Source organism: Petromyzon marinus, chromosome 26 (genome assembly GCF_048934315.1).
Source record: "Petromyzon marinus isolate PM22_M1 ecotype Great Lakes invasive population chromosome 26, UKy_Petmar_22M1.pri1.0, whole genome shotgun sequence".
Classification (NCBI taxonomy): domain Eukaryota; kingdom Metazoa; phylum Chordata; class Hyperoartia; order Petromyzontiformes; family Petromyzontidae; genus Petromyzon; species Petromyzon marinus.
Window position 1 is genome coordinate 2,277,735 of NC_133692.1, and position 19,560 is coordinate 2,297,294.

The 19,560-nt window shown below is 46.9% G+C and overlaps 1 protein-coding gene across 2 annotated transcripts in view; it reads left to right on the top strand.

Moving 5' to 3' along the window:
• LOC116946140 (myosin-16-like) overlaps positions 1–19,560 on the top strand; it is an 88,084-nt gene that overhangs the window by 16,529 nt on the left and 51,995 nt on the right. For both annotated transcript variants that reach the window (XM_032961034.2, XM_032961033.2), the window contains exons 15-23: positions 265–444; positions 1,955–2,081; positions 3,836–3,897; positions 4,402–4,489; positions 7,984–8,101; positions 10,042–10,159; positions 11,077–11,213; positions 12,755–12,836; positions 15,947–16,120. In XM_032961034.2, the coding sequence (XP_032816925.1) occupies positions 265–444; positions 1,955–2,081; positions 3,836–3,897; positions 4,402–4,489; positions 7,984–8,101; positions 10,042–10,159; positions 11,077–11,213; positions 12,755–12,836; positions 15,947–16,120 (1,086 nt within the window). The remainder of the gene's footprint in view (positions 1–264; positions 445–1,954; positions 2,082–3,835; positions 3,898–4,401; positions 4,490–7,983; positions 8,102–10,041; positions 10,160–11,076; positions 11,214–12,754; positions 12,837–15,946; positions 16,121–19,560) is intronic.

Genomic DNA, 19,560 nt, shown 5'->3' on the forward strand with positions numbered 1-19,560 from the left:
CACTCAATTAACGCTAAAAGTCGACCTAGGGGAGGCTCAGGACCGGTTCAGATAATTGTCACCGGTGTTGGCCGTGAGCAGGACTCAAACTTAGGTCACTGGGTTAAATCGCGCAGTGTAGCGCTAACCCCTTCACGGCGCTAACGAACCCAGCGGCAGTGAAGCGCTAACCGCTACACTGCCACCCCAGCCCACCTTTAGCGTGCGGTGTGCTTTTTTTTCTTTCAGCAACTTCTATTTTTAACGTACTTCTCCCCTGTGCAGCCGATGGGCATCTTCTCCATCCTGGAGGAGCAGTGCGTCTTCCCCAAGGCCACGGACGCCACCTTCAAGGCGGCCATGTACGACAACCACCTGGGCAAGTCTGCGCCATTCCAGAAGCCCAAGGCGGGCAAGAAGGCTGGGCAAGAGGCCACCTTCGAACTCGTCCACTACGCCGGCACGGTAAAAGCCACCCCAACAAAGCGTGCACACGAGTCGTGCATAAGCTGAGCGCGTGATGGCCCAGGTTACAGACGCCATCGGGCAGCCGTTGTCATATTGGCTTTGTCCGCGAAGCCCGACGTGGGAATTTTGACAAAAGAGATTTAATGGACGGGGTTTAGTGGTTGTGGGTGAATGAAGAGAGCTGATGTCATGTTCGCGATGCGTCCGTCCGTCCGTCTGTCCGTCCGATCGATCAGCTAATGACCTTCACTCTCGAGTCACTCGGCTTCGCTGGCAACGGCTCTTAAGTTTTCTAACATCAAATGTAATTGCGTAGGGGCTACGCTTTATAGCGTGCTGTTAAATTGCACATGGGGCTGGTCTTGTTAACTTTCTATAGGATTTCGCAGGGTCACTCTGTCACACCGTCGCCCGTTGCGCTTTACAATTGTGCCGCTGTGTAAAGTTAGTGGTTAATTCAATTACCCCGCGTTGTTGGGAGGTCGCCAGGTTATCTCAGGGGTTCAGAGCGCAGAGATGGCGGTGCGGAGAGTCTGCGCTTGAATCTGGTCGTGATTAAACCGGGCTATCGAGTGTAATAATGAGTCGGTTGCCTCAGGCTAGCTACCAAAATGTCTGCATGAAAATTTAAAAAAAACTAAAAGAGGATGTAGCGTGACATTTGTGTGCTGCACTTCCATTTGGCCAAATTCTGGCGATGATAATGAATAAAATACCGTCTTGACTGTCAATGCGACAAACGTGACCCTGTGCCAAAGCGTGCACGACAGTGCTGCCCTCTAGTGTTTAGCTCCGATTACTCAACGAGATTTCCAAAAGTCTCTATCTCCTTTCAACGGACCGTTGCGGAGGGCAGAGAAAGCGCTTCAAGGATGTCCCGTCGTCAAGGCCAACTTGAAGAGCTGCACCATCGACACCAACTCATGGATCACCTCAGCTGGAGACACACGCAGAGTCTATTTGCAAGGATCCAAACATTTTGAAACTCAACGGTGGAAACAGCACGACGCTGCAGGCCGACTTGCTGATCTTGCTTACTAATCCACACCACCCGCTCGTTCTGGACACGCACGCACGCACGTGTGTGTGCGAGGGAGAGCCGATGGTGATTCAACATGAGGGGGGTGGTGTAGCGGTCAGCGCTACGCTGCGCTACGAACCCGGCGACCCGGGTTCGATTCCCGCTCACGGCCAACACCGGTGACGATTATCTGAACCGGTCCTGGGCCTCCCCTAGGTCGACTCAGCCTCAAATGTGTACCTGGTGCGGTGTGTAAACATTTCCACTAGGGAGACAAAGGCGGTCGGGCGTGGTGCTGGCCACCCACCCCCTCGTGTAAATGTTCCGGCCTTCATAGGTGCTCGCTAACAGCACTTGCCTCAACAGTCTGTTAAGACTATACGGGGGATCTTTGGGGAGGGGAGGGGAAGGGGAAATGCACTTCTCTTGAAAATTGTGGACGAACCGATTTAACATATATACACATACAACTGCGTCGTCTCCCAGGTGGGCTACAACACGCAGGGGTGGCTTGAGAAGAACAAGGACCCGCTGAATGAGACGGTGGTGAGCCTCTTCCAGAACTCCAGCATGCCCCTGCTGTCAGTGCTCTTCAAGGAGGAGGAAGCAGCAGGTGATGCCCGCAACGAGGTGCCGCGAGGCAAACGCAAATATGCGCGGAGCTGGCAAACCCTTGTCAGTGCCCTACCTTATTTCAGACCTTATTGGTCACCTCCGTGCCACCTTGTAAATCTCAACGTTCATCCTACAAAGTCCCATCACGAGGGAGAAACACAAACAAATAGACAAAACACGTGTTTTTTGCCCGTATTGAAACGGCTGCACGCCGTATGGACCTGAAAACTCAATTTCCCTGTACAAGAATAAACCGTATGGGTTGACAGCTGTGTGTATGCCCGCGTGCGCGCCAATGTCGTTATGGCAGGAACCTCTCGCTCGCCAATAAAGGATGGGGCGCTGTGTGGCGCAGTCTCGTCAGCGCACCGCACTCTTAGGGCGGCGAGCCACTTGCCCCAGGAGTCAGCTTTGTCTGCGTCTCTGCTCGCTACTAACCGCACTTGCCCTAGCAGTCTGTTAGAGGCTACACGGAGGAGCTTTGTCTGTGTCTCTGCTCGCTACTAACCGCACTTGCCCTAGCAGTCTGTTAGAGGCTACACGGGGGAGCTTTGTCTGTGTCTCTGCTCGCTACTAACCGCACTTTCCCTAGCAGTCTGTTAGAGGCTACACGGGGGAGCTCTGTCTGTGTCTCTGCTCGCTACCAACCGCACTTGCCCTAGCAGTCTGTTAGAGGCTACACGGGGGAGCTTTGTCTGCGTCTCTGCTCGCTACTAACCACACTTACCCCAGCAGCCTGTTAGAGGCTGCATTAAAGTATGCATACGTACAGTAAGCGACATTTCAGATGCTTCTTCAGGCACAAATGTGCTATGAAGGGGGGCCATTACCCAGAACGTCGCCCATCACATATCAATTATAATTGATACGTAATCAATTGTAATGATTTGATTACATATTGGTGCCACAGTTACGTGGTGGGGTGGATTTTTCTCTGGGCCCTCCGGGATTTCCCTCCACATTTAGAATCAACGTCACGCGTTCAGAGTATTTGGCCGCTATACATTTCCACGTGATAAGCCACTTCGTTGGGCTATCGTTTGTGATGGCCAGGTCGCTTCTGAAAAAGAGTTACACAGCTCAGTGAGCCTTACCGGGTAAAATAAAAAAAATAGTTTAGTTTTTATTTTAGTTGTTTTAGTTTAATTCCCAGACACAGCTAACATCGGTGGTGATTGATATCTGAACCAGTCCTTGACCTCCCCACCCATGATGCCCTTCACCCATCCACACTGACCAGCGTGATGAAGGACGGCCAAATGACCCCCAAGACCGACACGGCATGCGGCGGCCTTCATCCAGCAGTGGCATGATGAAGTGATTGAGATTGTTGTTTATGATTGTGAATGTGCCTATTTACGCAATTTTTGGCGTAAAGCTACCCCTTGTTTCCGTTACTAACTGTGGTAAAAATCAGCAAACGTGATGCATTTTTAACATTGCATCAACAATGATAATATAATAAAGTGACAGTGGCACTGCAAAACCACAAATATCACATACACGGTTGCGCCATTGAACGGTAAGCGAGTGACTTTTCAAATAATGACTGTGGACGTCACTGTTCTGTTCTTGAAATACCTTGTGATGGTTAAGTAATGATTTGGAATATGCAACTGGGGTTTTGTTGTTACGCTTTTGTTTTGTCAAAACCACATTGCACAGGCGCAACTGGCACAAGAGCGGATTCATCGCTGTGAAAGCGACACATCATTGCTTTATCTTGTTGTGATCTATTTTTACTTCCCCCAGCCGGCGCCAAGCAGAAGCAGAAGAAAGGCTCAGCCTTCCAGACCGTATCAGTTTTTTATAGAGTGAGTTCACCTTCCTTTATATAATCCAGTTTTTGTTTAAGTGTGTGCTGCACAAGCGCAAAAGAGCCTTTCCTAAATGTTTTGCCTTTTATATAAGTTGTGTTGCCATGGAGAGAGGACATTGCCCAAAATGTTGCCTATTTTCGTATATTTTTTTCCTTCTTAAAAGTGTTGTCTTATTTTTTTGACAATCCAAATAGATAATCGGCACAACTTGCATGCTTTTTCACCACTGTCATTTTCATCTTTCATATTCAATCTCGAAGACAGATAGCAGATCGATTTGATTTATTTCAGCAGGAAGGGCCCAATGAACTGTTCAGCCCTATTTCACAGGCTTCCTGCGACGGGTACAGATGTTATACAGTACAGATCTTAGCAACACAATCGCGGTTACATGTGTTACGATACAACCAGTAAGAATCTTCTTTAATTATATATCACACCGGGTGTGTTCTCTGTAGAGACAAATTGTGTTTTCCACTGCTGCCTTGCGCAATCCAGGAGCAGCTGAACAAGCTCATGGCGACCCTTCACAGCACCTCTCCTCACTTTGTCCGCTGCATCGTCCCCAATGAGTTCAAGAAATCAGGTGAGCCAAGTCTCATCGATAATAAACTACCACTGATTTATTGAAGTGTAATACGTGCAGGCTTTCGTGATTAATATTATGATTCGGAATACATTTCTTGGGGCCAGAGCACGGTAAGGAGAATGTGTGTCCTGTACCCTCCTCCATCCAAACACAGCCGATTAATGACGCTGTCACGTGATAAACATGCAAAGCGATGTATCACCGCTTCAGAAGCACCACCGCTGTTGTTGGAGAGGAATCCACGCACATTTTACAATTGGGTACCACGTTTCGCCGGCCGTCATGGCCAGCATCCTCAGGTGATCTGACCCAACACATTAATTGCGAATCATTATTGAAGTGTGCTCGTCACTCTGCTTGTAACTCAAAACCAAATGTAGAATGAGGATGAGCAACGCACTAAAAGTAAGCAAAAAAAGCAACCTTTCCACGTTGCACGGTTTTTTTTTGTATTTCAAAAAGCGTGACCTGACCTGGAGAGCAGGCAATAATATTTCACGGGGCCATTGGCCCGTTGTGATTACTTACTCGTAACACCTATGGGTGGATGTCTGAATTACTATATTTTTCAAATCATCGTCCGCCATACTGCTACCGATGTGGAAAATGATGCTTCTCCATCATTCTGCTTTTAACTAATGAAATAAAATTACAGTGGTACAATAATCGTCCACCCGTGTGCACGGTATAGCCTTCCTGTACGCTGGGCTGCAGTGGAGAGACGCTGGCGGTTATCCGCCTGGAGTCAGCGGGGCATTGACCTGGCCGAGTAAACTGCAGAGGATTGCGGCTCAAGCCCACGCGGTCGCCCCGTTCAACACTGTGCGTGCATTGACCAAAACATGTTTGCCGTCTGTTCCACAGTGGATGACTGGCGATCAAAGTAAACAAAATAATCTATATAAGGAGATGTTTTGAAAAACTGTCCTTCTGCTTTGAAGAAGAGCCTTTCCTGAAATTGTGTCTTCTGTATACTTTTGTATTGCTCTGGAGAAGGGGTTGTAGGCCGTGTGTGGCGGCCAATTTTTTTTATTTCGATCAATTTTGAAAATTACTTTCAAATTACAGTTGAGTAAAGGCAAGCGCACAGCAACGTGGCCGTCTTGTGTAAAACTACTGCAGACTATGATTGTCTATGCCACGTGGCGCCTTTTTTATAGCCTTGCACTATAAAGAATGGCACCAACTCCAAAAGTGCTTTTTAATTCATTTCTATGGAAGTTGAAATCTGTCCTGACACCTTCCTTGCTCGACAGGGCAGTGCATGTATAATTAACCCAGCACTTTTTGAGGCACTGTTGGTAATCATGCAGAAGGAATCGCGTGACGTGATCACAGATTGGCAAGTCTACGAAAAGCCAGGACAGCAAGTATGTTAGTCACGTAACTCTTAAACTTTTTATTTATTTTACCAGGTACGGCCCACTGAGCTACGTAGCTCTTTTTCAGAATCGACCTGGGCACAAATGATTGCTCAACGAAGTGGCTTGTCACGTGGACATTTATAGCAGCCAAATACTCAACATACCTGGCGAGACGGCCCAGCACGTTGGCCGCTTGTAGTTAACGGTTCGAATCCAGCGGGCCGCCCTGATTAATACTGCAAGTGTAAAAATAATAAATGTGTGCCGACGTCTGGGTCATAATCTACCCATATTAGAAAATTACCTGCAAATTTACTCGATTGGGATTATACTTAGCAATTATCGCCACATAATGGCAGACTCATGCACGAGCTCACTCTTGCAAACGAGACTCATCCTGAACTCTTGATTTCTCAACTGGTTCAACAAAATACACTTAACCTAAGCTATCCGTGCGCTGTTTTGTTCCCCACATGCAAACATTCTCGTTAAAATATCCAACACGCCTGAACAAGTATTGACCAACCATGTGGCGTGACCTTGTTTAAAGGGGGGGGGGGGGGTGGGGTGGGGGTATACAAAAACCCAGGGGTGGGTGGTGGGGAGTACACGACACAGTCAGCACGGTTGGCACGTACGGTGCGAAATAAGTTCAACATATATACGTAAACAAACTGGAAACAAATGAGAAACGGATCGAAAACGATACGATCTGCATTTGCCTATCGTGCATTATGCTCCAGCTCTTCAAGGGATTGCGTTAACTACACTGGCCGGTAGGCAAATAGCAGTGGCAAGACAGCGGAACCTTCATGTAGATTCGGAACCAGGGCCAGTGACGCAGCTGAAGGAAGCTGGTCCTTGAGAGGGGAGGGAGGGAGGCATGGGAGGGAGGGAGAAAGTGGAGGGAGGGAGGGGAGGGAGGGAGTCAGGGGAGGGGAAGGAGGGAGGGAGGCAGGGGAGGGAGGGAGGAATTGGAGGGAGGGAGGGAGGGGAGGGAGAGAGGCAGGGGAGGGGAAGGAGGGAGGCAGGGGAGGGAGGGAGGAATTGGAGGGAGGGAGGGAGGGGAGGGAGAGAGGCAGGGGAGGGGAAGGAGGGAGGCAGGGGAGGGGAGGGAGGCAGGGGAGGGGAAGGAGGGAGGCAGGGGAGGGAGGAAGTGGAGGGAGGGAGGAGAGGGAGGGAGGGAGGCAGGGGAAGGGAAGGAGGGAGGGAGGGGAGGGAAGGAGGCAGGGAAGGGGAGGGGAAGGGAGGGAGGGGGTGAGGGAGGGAGAGGAGGGACCTCTTTAGCCACCCCAGACCCATCCAGGTCTTGAGACATTCCGTTTTTCAAGGTTACATGAAAACAACAACAATTATTCTTAAGTGCTGAAATGCATCATGATTTATGCAAATGTTCTTTATTTTCAAGTCATTGCGAGTGAATTATTCTCACCGTATAACAAGTGAATGGAGGGTCAATAAAAAAAACCTGGAATAAACAATTAATCCAGAAGTTGACAGTTAATGTCATCCTGCCATTCACATGTGTAAAATGTTCGGGGCACACCAGATGTCCGAGGCTGTAACCATCCAGTCACATTGCAGCACTTGTAAACTAAGAGCGATATTGCTTTTGCACAAATTGGCAATTTTTATTTCCTAAAAATAAACACTATCTGTAAAATGATGCAACTAAACACAACGACTAGGAGCAAAATAAGCCGATAAAAAATCTTAAATTCCAATTTGGAATTGAAATCAGTTTAACCACACACTTCTAGTGCATACATACTGTACACACGAGTATAACACACAAGCAGATCTCTGTTTTCAGCCACGGAAATATTTCAACGTTTCCAGATTTATTTTAAAACCATGCACATGGAATTGAGCTTGGCTTAAGATGTCCATCACATAATTTGAGGCTTGTGGGCAATTATAATTTCCATTCTAGTAAAGTAAGGTTCGTCGAAATCCTAATGCCGTCCTGCAGAGACAGGCGTGTGTGGCGGCTGCATTCCTTGAAGTCGCACTCTCTTTTTACGCGGAGGTTTGCGTGAATGCGACGTGCAGCCCCCACACAGGGGCCCCGTCGCCTCTGTGTTCTTGCTGTGTGAACTAACGGCCTCTGGCCTGACCTTCACACAGGCGTGGTGGACGCTCACCTCATCCTGCACCAGCTGGCCTGCAACGGTGTGCTGGAGGGCATCCGTATCTGTCGCAAAGGCTTCCCCAACAGAACTCTCTACCCCGAGTTTGTGCAGCGGTGAGCCTAAACACCCATCCCGTTCCAGCCAGAAAATCACAATCGCACGCATCTGCTCAGGGGCGGTGAGATGGCCGAGACGTTAAAGCACGTTCGCCACTTGTCGCAACGTTGCTGTTCGAGCCCAGCGGGCCACCCTGGGTAACACCATGGAGGAATTTACTATGAATACTTGCATTCTGCTTCATGGTGAACGTCAAAGACCTCATGGCGTTCTATATATTTTTTTAAAGTAGGCTATATGTGCCAGTGTCATAGTTCAACTTGGCAAAATTACAAAAAAATACTTAATATGAAAATAGATTCGAATATTACTTAATTGGGGAAAAAAACAGCATAGTAACATTGCCCCCCACTGCTAAACCAAGGCCCATTTGCAAGGACATCTTGTGTCACATAGGGAGATCTGCCATTCGGAGTCTCCTTGGCCATACTGCAGGAGGGCATGGTCGAGATGAGATGTGATAAGGCGCCTTGAGTTGGTGAGACATTTGAATGCATACTTAAATGCAAATCCGCATGTGTTAGTGGCCCTGAGTGAGTCACAAAAAATCCACATTTCCTTGCTGGGGGGCAAGTCTTTTCATAGCGTGGCATCTGTTAACTTATCCCAAACTACAGCAATACCTGTACTTATTGTATTGACTCTGTAGGCATGATGAGTTAAGTCATGCGCCGGTCTTGAAAGCTGAGCGAGTCAAGATCCTCCAAATACGGCACACACCTGAAGTCAATTTATATCAGCGACTGTCAAAATATTTTGTTTAAGAAGCAACAGCAAAGTTACTCTAGATGTATCTGAGGCTCTGTCCCTGGGTGCTATCATTCCACATGCACATCCTGTTTTGTCAATCCACCGCTGTATAGACGGCCTCCCCATGCTCTCCATGCCATGGGCGATATGTGACCATGCTTCACCACGCTGGTCAGTGCGAGATGGTCAGGGTGGGAGGGTGGGTGGGAGGGGGGGGTACAGAACAGCAGTGGATTTTGCTTCACTGCCCTCTACTGCTCACGTGTGTTATACACATGCTGGCGACCCGTCCAAGCACTATCCAGGCTCAAAATCTGCTGAGCTTCCGAGATCGGACAGGGTTGGGTGATTTGTGCATAATGTTGTCGTATTTACGGGGCGTTATCACCTATACAATGATATATACAAAACGCATTTATGTTTGTGATTGCTATGTTTAAAGATAGAACATTCAGTCTTTGTGGACTTGTATTACCAAGTTATCAAACAAGTGTTGATATTTAACACGTAGGTTTTCGCGACCAATATTATTCATAATAAAGGTTTTTGGGTTAGATCGCGTTTATTTATAAATGTGTCGTAACCCTCCACCACCCGACACGGCCAATCAGCAAAAAAAAAGTGTCACGTTTACAAAAGACAAATAATTCACTACTTTAGCCCACCGGTGTGTTGAAGAGTGAATCCACATTTACAGTTTGAGTATTATATATTATATATAATATATATATAAAACCGGGAGCAAGCAAGTGCTTTACCATTCTGGCGAATTGCCCGATGATGCTGGATGTATTTACCAGCGAAACGTCGTACTCAAACTGTAAATGTGGATTCACTCTTCAACACACCGGTGGGCTAAAGTAGTGAATTATTTGTCTTTTGTCAACGTGACACTTTTTTTTTGCTGATTGGCCGTGTCGGGTGGTGGAGGGTTACGACACATTTATAAATAAACGCGATCTAACCCAAAAACCTTTATTATGAAGTGTTGATATGTTTACATGTGTGTGCATACTGTTTAGAAATAAAAATACGTCTGTGTATATGCTGTATCGCAATGTGTAGTTGGTAGATTTTCCGTCAAGAAGTGTTTATGTAGTTCCAGATTCATGACGCATTTAGATTTTTTAAAAACGTGTTTTTTTTGGAAGGAATAATATCACCGTGCGTTTTCTTTATATCTTAGTTACTCAATCATTAACCTACTTGCTGGAAAGACGGAGACTGATCCTAAGGCCATCACAGAGAAGGTTTTGAAATCCACAAATCTTGTGGAGGATGAGTACAGGATTGGCTTCACAAAGGTGAGAGAGATGCAAAGTGCTGCAGGAAGGAACGGGGGACCGATTCGTGCATGTGCTTTCAGCGCCACCGTTGCCCTGGAACAAAAGAATATTCCAATGAAAAATTAATATTTGTTGATTTTGCGTGGAGCAAAATAAATAAATATCGTACGAATGTTTTTTGCCGTGGTGCAAGTGAAAATAAAATTGCCTGTATTTATTTATGTGGCGTTGTGATTATTTTTTGCATAATCGGGTAGTGGCTTATTTATTCATACTGATTGATTTAAAATGGGGAACCCACCCAAAGAGAATAGTTTATGAAGTCATATTGGTACTTCATTTAATTATCATCATCATATATGATCAATCCACTGCTGTATGAAGGACTCCCGAAGCTGTCACCATCTCTGATGATCCCACAATGTAATCGTCCACCTGTACACAAAGCTGATTTCATGAAGACGATTGCTTGTGTTGCGATCGAAACGTCGTGATATTTGTATTCTTTTTCTATCTACGTGGCTTTACCGAACGACCCATAGAATATGTATTCCTGCAGTAACGAAAGCTTTATGTCTGATTTCATCACTCTATTTCCTCGGCAGGTGTCCTCTAGGACACGTTTCATTATTCTTGACCATCGGCCATGATTCATCCCTTACAGCGAAGTGACCTTCCCCAGTCCCAGTTACTTTTCCCAACAGTTTAAACAATTGTCAATTACCGACCCATGTTCTCTAATCCGTGTGTTCCTCGTTCTGTCCTTAAACGTAAATTCCAAGCGTGAGCCTCTCCACGTTTTGCTTTTTTGTTGTTGCACGTTTCAGTTTTGTTCCATAATTATATATTTCTATTCAAAGATTTAAAGAAATCTTCAGGGGTAATCGAACTTGCGCCATTTGCATCCCTATGCGCCCCCGGCTCTCCCCGTGCAGGTGTTTTTCAGGGCCGGCGTTCTCGGCAAACTGGAAGACTTCCGCGATGACTGCATCTGCCGCTTCATCACCAAGCTGCAGGCCTCTTGCCGCGGCAAAGTTTTCCGCCGTGACTTCCAGAAGGTCCTGGACAAGAGGTGAGTTGATTCCCTGCCATTTCCATGTATTATTAAGGGTCTCCGGCATCTCGGGAATGGTTGTCGGAATGCCTCTTTGGCGACATCCATTATTTAAGGACCGTTTCCGCTTATTTATTTTGCTGCATGCATTTAACTAAAGGCATGAAATATTAATTGACTTATGATCAGAATTATACTTTTCCTTTTTTTATACGTCGCTTTGGTTGGCCTTAAAAACAGATTGTGAGCTCTGAGTAACTTATTAAAATGTAAATGTTGCAGGGTTTTTTTTTCTCTCAATAAAATGTAAGTGTTGTTTTAGATACTGGTACACATGATCATCATCCAAGCCTTTGCTTAGGTTTTAATGTTAGGTTTTAATATCAGTCGATAAGCGTCCATGGCCAGAGAATGCAATCATCAAGATCCAGGCAAACTTTACAGTGTAACGAGGACATATTGAACTAAAATGGCACAGATATAGCTGCTTCTCAGTGTCACATCGTTATAAATTGCCCAATTACGGCACCAGTTGTACGAAGCCGGCCACAAAATTCCACATTTAACGTTTGAACATTCGCGTGATGACACAGTAACGTGATAGCGCGCCGATATTTTGTGACTCCAGCGGTTACAAAATCGAGGGAAATCAATGGGTTAATTATGTTTACACGACCCCAAATCGGGTTGTGCGCTTCTGCTGTCGGCACGGTCGGCCATTAGAGAGCGGGGCTCATCGTCACATCGCGACACCAGCTTGGCTCCTTCGCGCTCGCGAAAGGAGGTCAAAGGCGGGTCTCGTCCTATTATCTGGTTTTACCGTGCGATTGAGTTTCACGGGGGGGGGGGGGGTGGGTGGGGACCTTGATGCCTGCCCCCGATAGCGAGTGCGGTAGCATGGACGGGCTGCCCGGCGGTTGAGCCGTGGGAATGTTTGGGCATGGGTTTTGCCCCAGATAACGTTAAACCCCCGGCTTTGAAGCTCGCCGGCCTAAGTACACCGCTGAGTTTACGAAAGAAAAGTAAAGCGGGGGGGTGGGGGGGGGCCTTTGGCTTTACAAGTGGATGCTTCTGCTGTGCGGAGCGGCACGTGGGGACAGGCACGAGACATTAAAATGCGTCGCTCGCAAAATGCTGGTGTGGAGTTGAAATCTAAAGGTTACCAAAACAAAAACTGGAAGAAAATACTCGACAGCACCTGAGCAATTTGCAGAAATATACAAATTGCGAAATTATTGATTCCCGTGAACACAATTTCTAATGAGTTTTTCATATACTCGAGTATTATTTACCTATTACTGTGTGTGTGTGTGTATATTGGCAGCTGTTGGTGTAGGCTCTTCAGTCCTAGAAGAGTGTTCCCTCATGAGTGCGTTTGTAAACACGCTCAAACTAAACTGATGGAGTAGCGAGGCCTGCCTTCAACAATGGATTGAGAGAAATGGCTACGATACGTTGCACTGCCGTCATACCTTTTATGAAGCCCAATGAAATCTGGAGTTTTATTTGGAGGGGGTGTGGGGGGTTTCGTGCGTGCGTGCGTGCGTTCTCTCAAACAGGGATGCCATGGTGATTATTCAGTCCAACGTTCGAAGCTTCCTTCAGCTGCGTCACTGGCCCTGGTTCCGACTCTACACGAAGGTAGTGCTCTTTCCTGCCACTGTCGTTTGCCTACCAGCCACGTGTAGGTCACGGCACTCCCTTCAGGTGTTTAGGATTCACAATGTGATCATAGATCCATTTCCCTTCAACGTTACGGGAATTTATAGCAACTGGCGTGGCCAATGTAGAAGCGCCCTCTCAACAACACACGCACACTATTTCATATATACCTTGACGTATATATATGCAGTGCTGTGTATATACGACTTAAGTAAAGGAATAATAACGTATAGGCGTATGAGCAGGCAACCGCAGATGTTTAACTGATCAGGCATTTGCAAAGACATCCACTGCGCAGTCTGAAGATGGGACTGCGTATGTGCGTGCATTCCCAACAATGCATTTATCAACGTGCAGCGGTAACACAACAATTTGTCTAGGCAGATAGCATTTTGAATTTTTATTTTCCCATCCTCTCATTGATGTATGCAGATAGAAATATTATTTCACATGCTACTGAACCGTGACGGTTCCATTGGAAATCAAATATTTGCCAGAGAAAAAAAAAACTCGTGTTGGGAATTTAAACAAGCCTTCCAGCCTGTACTAACATATGTTTGGAAGGCTCTGCATATAGCAAAAAAATATATAGTCATAATTCCACCCATGCTCAATCCATCAACTGATGAACACTTACCCACATCATGTCAGTTAGGGGGTCTTGTTTGACCATACTTCGCCACGCTGGTAATTGCGGGTTTGGCGAAACGGGTGAGGTCGGAGGGCAGGACCATTCGTGGTACCACTCGCCACCGATGTGAATCGAGCTCAGGTCGTCAGGTTCCGCGTGGCACAGCTAGCTAACCTCTACCACCCACCCCACACTGCTCCATCGCCTCCCTCCGTACAGCCTCTGAAAAGGGGAACTCTAAAAGAAGAGAGAAGTGACATGACAATGCAACAAAGGGCTCACACAATTGCAGCGAACGAATGTACTTCTGCAATAGACCTGTCGGGTGCAAAATGGCCCTCGGCCAAAAGCAAAGAACTCCGTGTTTGCTCAGCAGCAAAAGACAAAGATCCCCCGTATAGCCTTAGCATACTGTTGGGGCAAGTGCTCTTAGTGGGCACCTACGAAGGCCGGAACAGCACACGAGGGGGTGGGTGGCCAGCACCACGACCGGGCCGCCTTTCTCTCCCCAGTGGTGCTGTTTACACACCGCAGCAAGTATTCATTTGAGGCTGAGTCGACCTAGGGGGAGGGCCTAGGAGCCGGTTTCAGATATTCGTCACCGTCGTTGACCGTGAGTGGGAATCGAACTCGGGTCGCCGGAAGCACGAACCGGCTACACCACCGCTCGCTCCCTCGGTGAAGCGGTCACCTACTGACATCGTTCCTGAGCGCACCCGCAGCGCCACCAATTTGCCCGTGCTTAGACCGGACCGGGCGGCACTCCTCTCTGCCTCTCTCTCTCTCGGGGCGGCAGGTTTGAGCTTCTCAGTCATCGACGCCTCTCACGGGCGTGCGAGCTCCACAAAGCCCTCCCCTCGCGGCGTAACCCAAAAAAAAAACACCCCCCTCCACGCACGCACGCCCCGGCACGCACGCCCCGGCACGCACTCACGGGCACGCACTCACGGGCACGCACTCACGGGCACGCGCGGGCGGGCGCACGAACGCCCGCGCCTAAAAACGTCGACCGCCCGAGCGGGTCCGAAGGAGCGCGGGGTTTTGACGCGGCCTCTCGGCGCCACGGGTGGGATGGACAAGAGAGTGTTCATGTTTTACACGGATTTCCAGCAGGAAAACCCCATCGTTAGTGTGCAAGTGAAGCACCTGGCTCAAGTACGTAACGACTAAACCTCGCGGTTTTTTTCCTCCCCCCCCCCCCACACTGTTCCAGTTCGCCAATCTCGCTCAATGTCAGCTGGCACTCACATAGCCCCCGCACAAATATAATTTACACAAATGTTTCATCACACTGCCTTTCGCTGCGTCTCTCTGCCAAAAGGGCAGCGCTCGGATTATAATTGTGATGTGCGCATTGAGCAGTTCAGCCCGCGAATAAAATAAAAAAAATTACCTTAATTTGAAGTGATGGCGATTGTACGCATGTTGGCCCAAGTGTGCTGATTTTTTTCTCTCTCTCTCTCCCTCTCGTGTGTCAAAACTACTTCAACTCTCTCACATCGGTAGATTGCCCACTTCTCAAAAGTGTACCTCACGCTTCGGGGTCTATTCTCGCTCACAACGTTAGCTTTCTTCACCTCGCGGATGCCTCTTCAAAATGTCATTGCCTGTTTTGCAACATTTCGACCGTGTAATTCCCCGTCGATTCTTTGTTCGCCACGGTGGACTTGTGCGTCCTCCAATGTGATGCAATTTGGGCTGTTTTCACAGCAGACGTCCATAAAAAATGTTACAGAATTGTTCAAGTACGTATCATTAATATGTGCATAAATGTTATCGGTTAAAGGCATAACATTTTTTTTTAAGTGTATGTTAAATAAAATGAAAGGCTATAGTGGAGTGTCAGTAACTGGTAACGGGGGTGTTTCCTGCTAACTATTGGCCTTAGTTTCCACTGTCGTTTTTCGCCAAAAGCACCAGCGAAAATGTAGTTTTGATATTTGAAATCAGCACAATTGAAACCCATTAATAATTAAATAACTAGCCCCCACCGACCCCAATTTTTGGGGACTCACCATCAGATGTGTGTAGGTTTTTGTATCTTAGAATCTGATGTCATATATACCGTGTCTCCTCAAAACAACATGGGTGCATATTCCCGCGTCCCGCTTTCAAATGGCGTTCGTATTAATTCTTGTTTAAATTATCGCACTCCTACAAGCTAAAAAATGTAACAGAATGCGAAGCAGTGTTGACTTGTTATTAGCAGTGTAACAATGATGTGCAGAAGTGTCATGTGCCAGACAGTCCCAGTTTAGTGTTCGACTCCCTGTATTCATGGTCTTGTGTAGAAGAATATCACAGGAATTCAAAAAAATTGTTTTACATTTTTCGGTGTTCATTAAGGTGTTTTAAATGGTTTTCAGCATCGTAAATAACTTCGGAAAAATAATTTGTGTTGGGCTTGAAGCGAATTGCTGCAGAACAATGTTAAAGTGTGGCTGTCGTGACTTGGCAGGTGAGACCGATGTGCATCCAATTGAAGGAGGAAGAAGAACGCAAGAAGAAGGAGGAGGAGATGAAGAGAGCCCTGCAGGACGCGGAGAAGATGGTGGAGGATCTAAAGGAGCTCACAGAGAGGGTGGCCACTTTGGAGACCGAGCGCAATGCCCTGCAGGAGCAGCTCGACGCTGTGAGTTCATCGACCGTCCGGCCGTGAATGCAAATCCACGGTGGCATGAGGGAAGGCCATATGTACGTGCACGTATGTTGAACTTCTTTCGTACCGTACGTAGCCAACCGTGCACATCAGACGTGCGGTGGAAGGACAACAAACTAAACACGAAAAGCAGCTCTAAAGGAATTAGTTTGTAATCTAGAATTAACAGTGCGTAGCTCCAGTGGCTTCCTAATCAACTGCTTTTTGTGTTCAGTTTGTGGTCCTTCTCCGCACCTCAGATTAGCACAGTTGCCTACGTACGGTGCGAAAGAAGTTCAACATACGTACGTTCATCGAGGGCAGGACCTTGTGCCCCTTGGAAACCAAATATTGGAACAAAACCTGTAAAGTATTATGAGAAATGGAGACGAACAGTGGCGTACCCATTTCTGCTGCTGGGTGCATCGAGGGGTGGGGAGATTTAAGAAATGTTCCGATTGTTTTAACTGCTACGCCAGGAGATGATCATACCAGCAAACTCTGTATTGGCAACCCCAGTGTGCTAACCACTACACCCACGGCAGCAGCGTGTTGTCAATGATCTCCAAATAATTAAAAGCATCGTTCAAAGTGTCATTTGCAAATTCATCCAGCACTATAGAATTCTTAGGTGTGGACGTGTGAATCGAGTGCATGTTTACATTTGCATGTGCGCACACACTCAATGCGTGCCAGTGTTTGCATTGCAAGCATTGTGCACTTCGGTATTGCGTGCGGCGATCGGCGCTGGATTCTCGTTCGCGCTCTCCGCTCCGAGACTATCAGACGACCCATGCATGCTCCTGCAAGCCGTGCGTGCAGCGCGCACTGTGTGATGGACCCGGGACAGAAAAGCGATGAGAAGAGCTTTCATTCATTTTTTTTTGTGTGTGTGTGTGTGTGAGGCCGGAATGTTTTTCGAAACATTCCTCAGCGTCTGTGTGGTCTCATCTCCGTCACGGTCCGTACGGACGTTAATATCTCGTTGGCTGAAGGATTACCTGCACGCGAACATATTTCAAATCACACTTTCTCCACGTAGTAATTTAGGTGTCGATTTAAATTACTTAAGGTAGCTGGGCTTTGTTTTTTCCAAAAAATGTGGAATTATGTGTTTCATGTTGGAGTGTAAGCATTTGTGCATGCTGACACATATTAAACACGTTTTTTTTTCACTCGACATTATTGTTTATGCATCTAGTTCTAAATTGTCACATTTCACGGTAGCTTTTATTGACAGGAAATCATCCCAGGAGTTAAAGAGAATTAGTTTTAAGATGAAGGAGTTCTTGTTATCAGTTGCATTGTCCTATTCCTCTACAGTTCACTTTTTTTTCAATGTCAAGGTTAATTTTTGTTGCATCCTTCAATGGAATTAGGTAATAAAAGTTATAGTTTTGGAAATAACGGTATTTTAAATATTAAACTGGCAATCTAAATTCACTCTTTTAACTCATTAATCACAGGTATTCTCCAACATTACAGTAAATGTCCAGGACACCTTCACTTGCGGAATCACATTTCCCCTGGCGATGTCATACATTAAAAAGATGTAAAGCCACTGGCATGTTGTTATTGAGAAATGATTTGGAGGGGAATGGCAGTGCAGAAGGATGGCTATCTGTCTAAAGTCTGGGTGAGTCCGATGCGATCTGCCGTCGGTCGCTCGAATTCGCATGCCCCATCTTTTGGCTGCCAAGGAATGCCACGTGAATGATGTTTGATAAGAGATCCCCCTTTTGCGTAACAGATATGAATTGTAAACTGGATAAGACTCTTGGTGACATGTGGAAACCGTGAAAATTCACATGGGGCAAGCAGAAGCCTCCTTACATGCTTTCGTGTAGATCCTACAACAATTGTTTCATGATTAACCAAAGTCAGAAGAAACATAAAAAAATATATATATGGGACATTTTGGCAGTTTACAAGATGATGAAAAATAATAGTTTTTACCTATTCTTTTTACCTGTCCTTATTAATCAAATATTTTGTATTAAAATAAGAATAGGTTTTACCTGTTCTTAGGTTTTACCTATTCTTATTCAGATATAAACTGCTCGACACGAGTTATAAGTGTTCTCATACTTACATTGTATTTGTACCATTCGCCTTTTGGGCATTCGCTGATATAACACTGCTCAGACAAGGCCATGAAGTCTCCGGTGTAGGCACATCAGTTTCAAAGACAATGCCTATAGTATCATCAGAGCGCGTTTGTTTGCATGTTTTGCCACAGGTACTGTGTGGTTAATGCAGACTTGATGCCTTGCAAAAGGGTAATCTATTTGGTGTTGGGACAGAAAAATAGAGCGCCCATTAAATACCCCCCACCATAACAATAATAATCTGCCACGGTCAATCCACTGCCTCTCACGACCCTGCGTTGTTATTAATCCACCCAGCCTGATTTGTGATGTATCAATAAAAACGTTGACAAAAGGTGCACCTTGAACAAGGGGGCAGTGAGGGGTGGAGGGGTCATGGCGCTGTTAGGGTTGTTGTGTTCAGCAAGCCAGGGCAGCCTTCGCCTGGCGCTGGGGTGGAGTCGCAGCGTCGGAAGCATCCAATGGGATGGGGCTTCTTCTTCTAGCGAGGTGCCTTGTGAAAGCCGCGACCAAGGAGATGGCCAATGGCATCTGGCTTGCTGCTCCTTGTCCACCAAACCTGAAGCTCCCTTATCCAACTCCCCCAACCCACCCAGCCACCCACCCTCGCGCCTGCCTGCCTCTCCTTCCAACGCCATCGAGACCAACCGGCTTTATTAAGTCGGTGTTGCGTTTCGGTTTTGCGTTCGTTTGAGTTTACTTAGACGCCCGTGAAGGCAGCTCTCAGGGCAGAGAAGCCGAGTGCTTGTCACCATTTATAGAACACAACGAGCCGAGGAAAGTGTTTAAACATCCTCGCTTCCTAGTTCAAGTAAGTCGTTGCCTTAATTGTGCTGTTTGCTTTAAAGCTAAACTAAAAATTGGACAATGATGTTTTTGCGACGGTTTCGGTGGGGTGACGTTTCGAAAATTAGTTACGGCTGCGAGATGCAGTACATTAGTTGTGGTGCTCGTTTAGAGGTACAATTCTCATACGAAAAAAAATGTAAATGTAAAACAATCCTTTAAAATATTTTGTATTTGCAAACCCCAAAGATGCGGTGCGTAATAATTTAAAGCGGCACTTAGTGAACGCGTGATGCAAAGCCGCACCACCCCGTACTCCCATACCCAGCCTCAAACAAGATCAAAGTTGCTGCTGCTCCTCCAATGAAATAATGCGCGAAAACTCTTAATTATCCTTAATTATCCTTGATTATCCTTGATTGGGTGGAGTTGCCCATCGGCGCGGCGCGTGGCAGGGCGGGCGGCGGTCGTGGAGGGGTTTGCTGCTGCTGCTGCTGTGGAGGGGGGTGGTGGGAGTTGTTTGGGGGCAGAGCGAGCGAG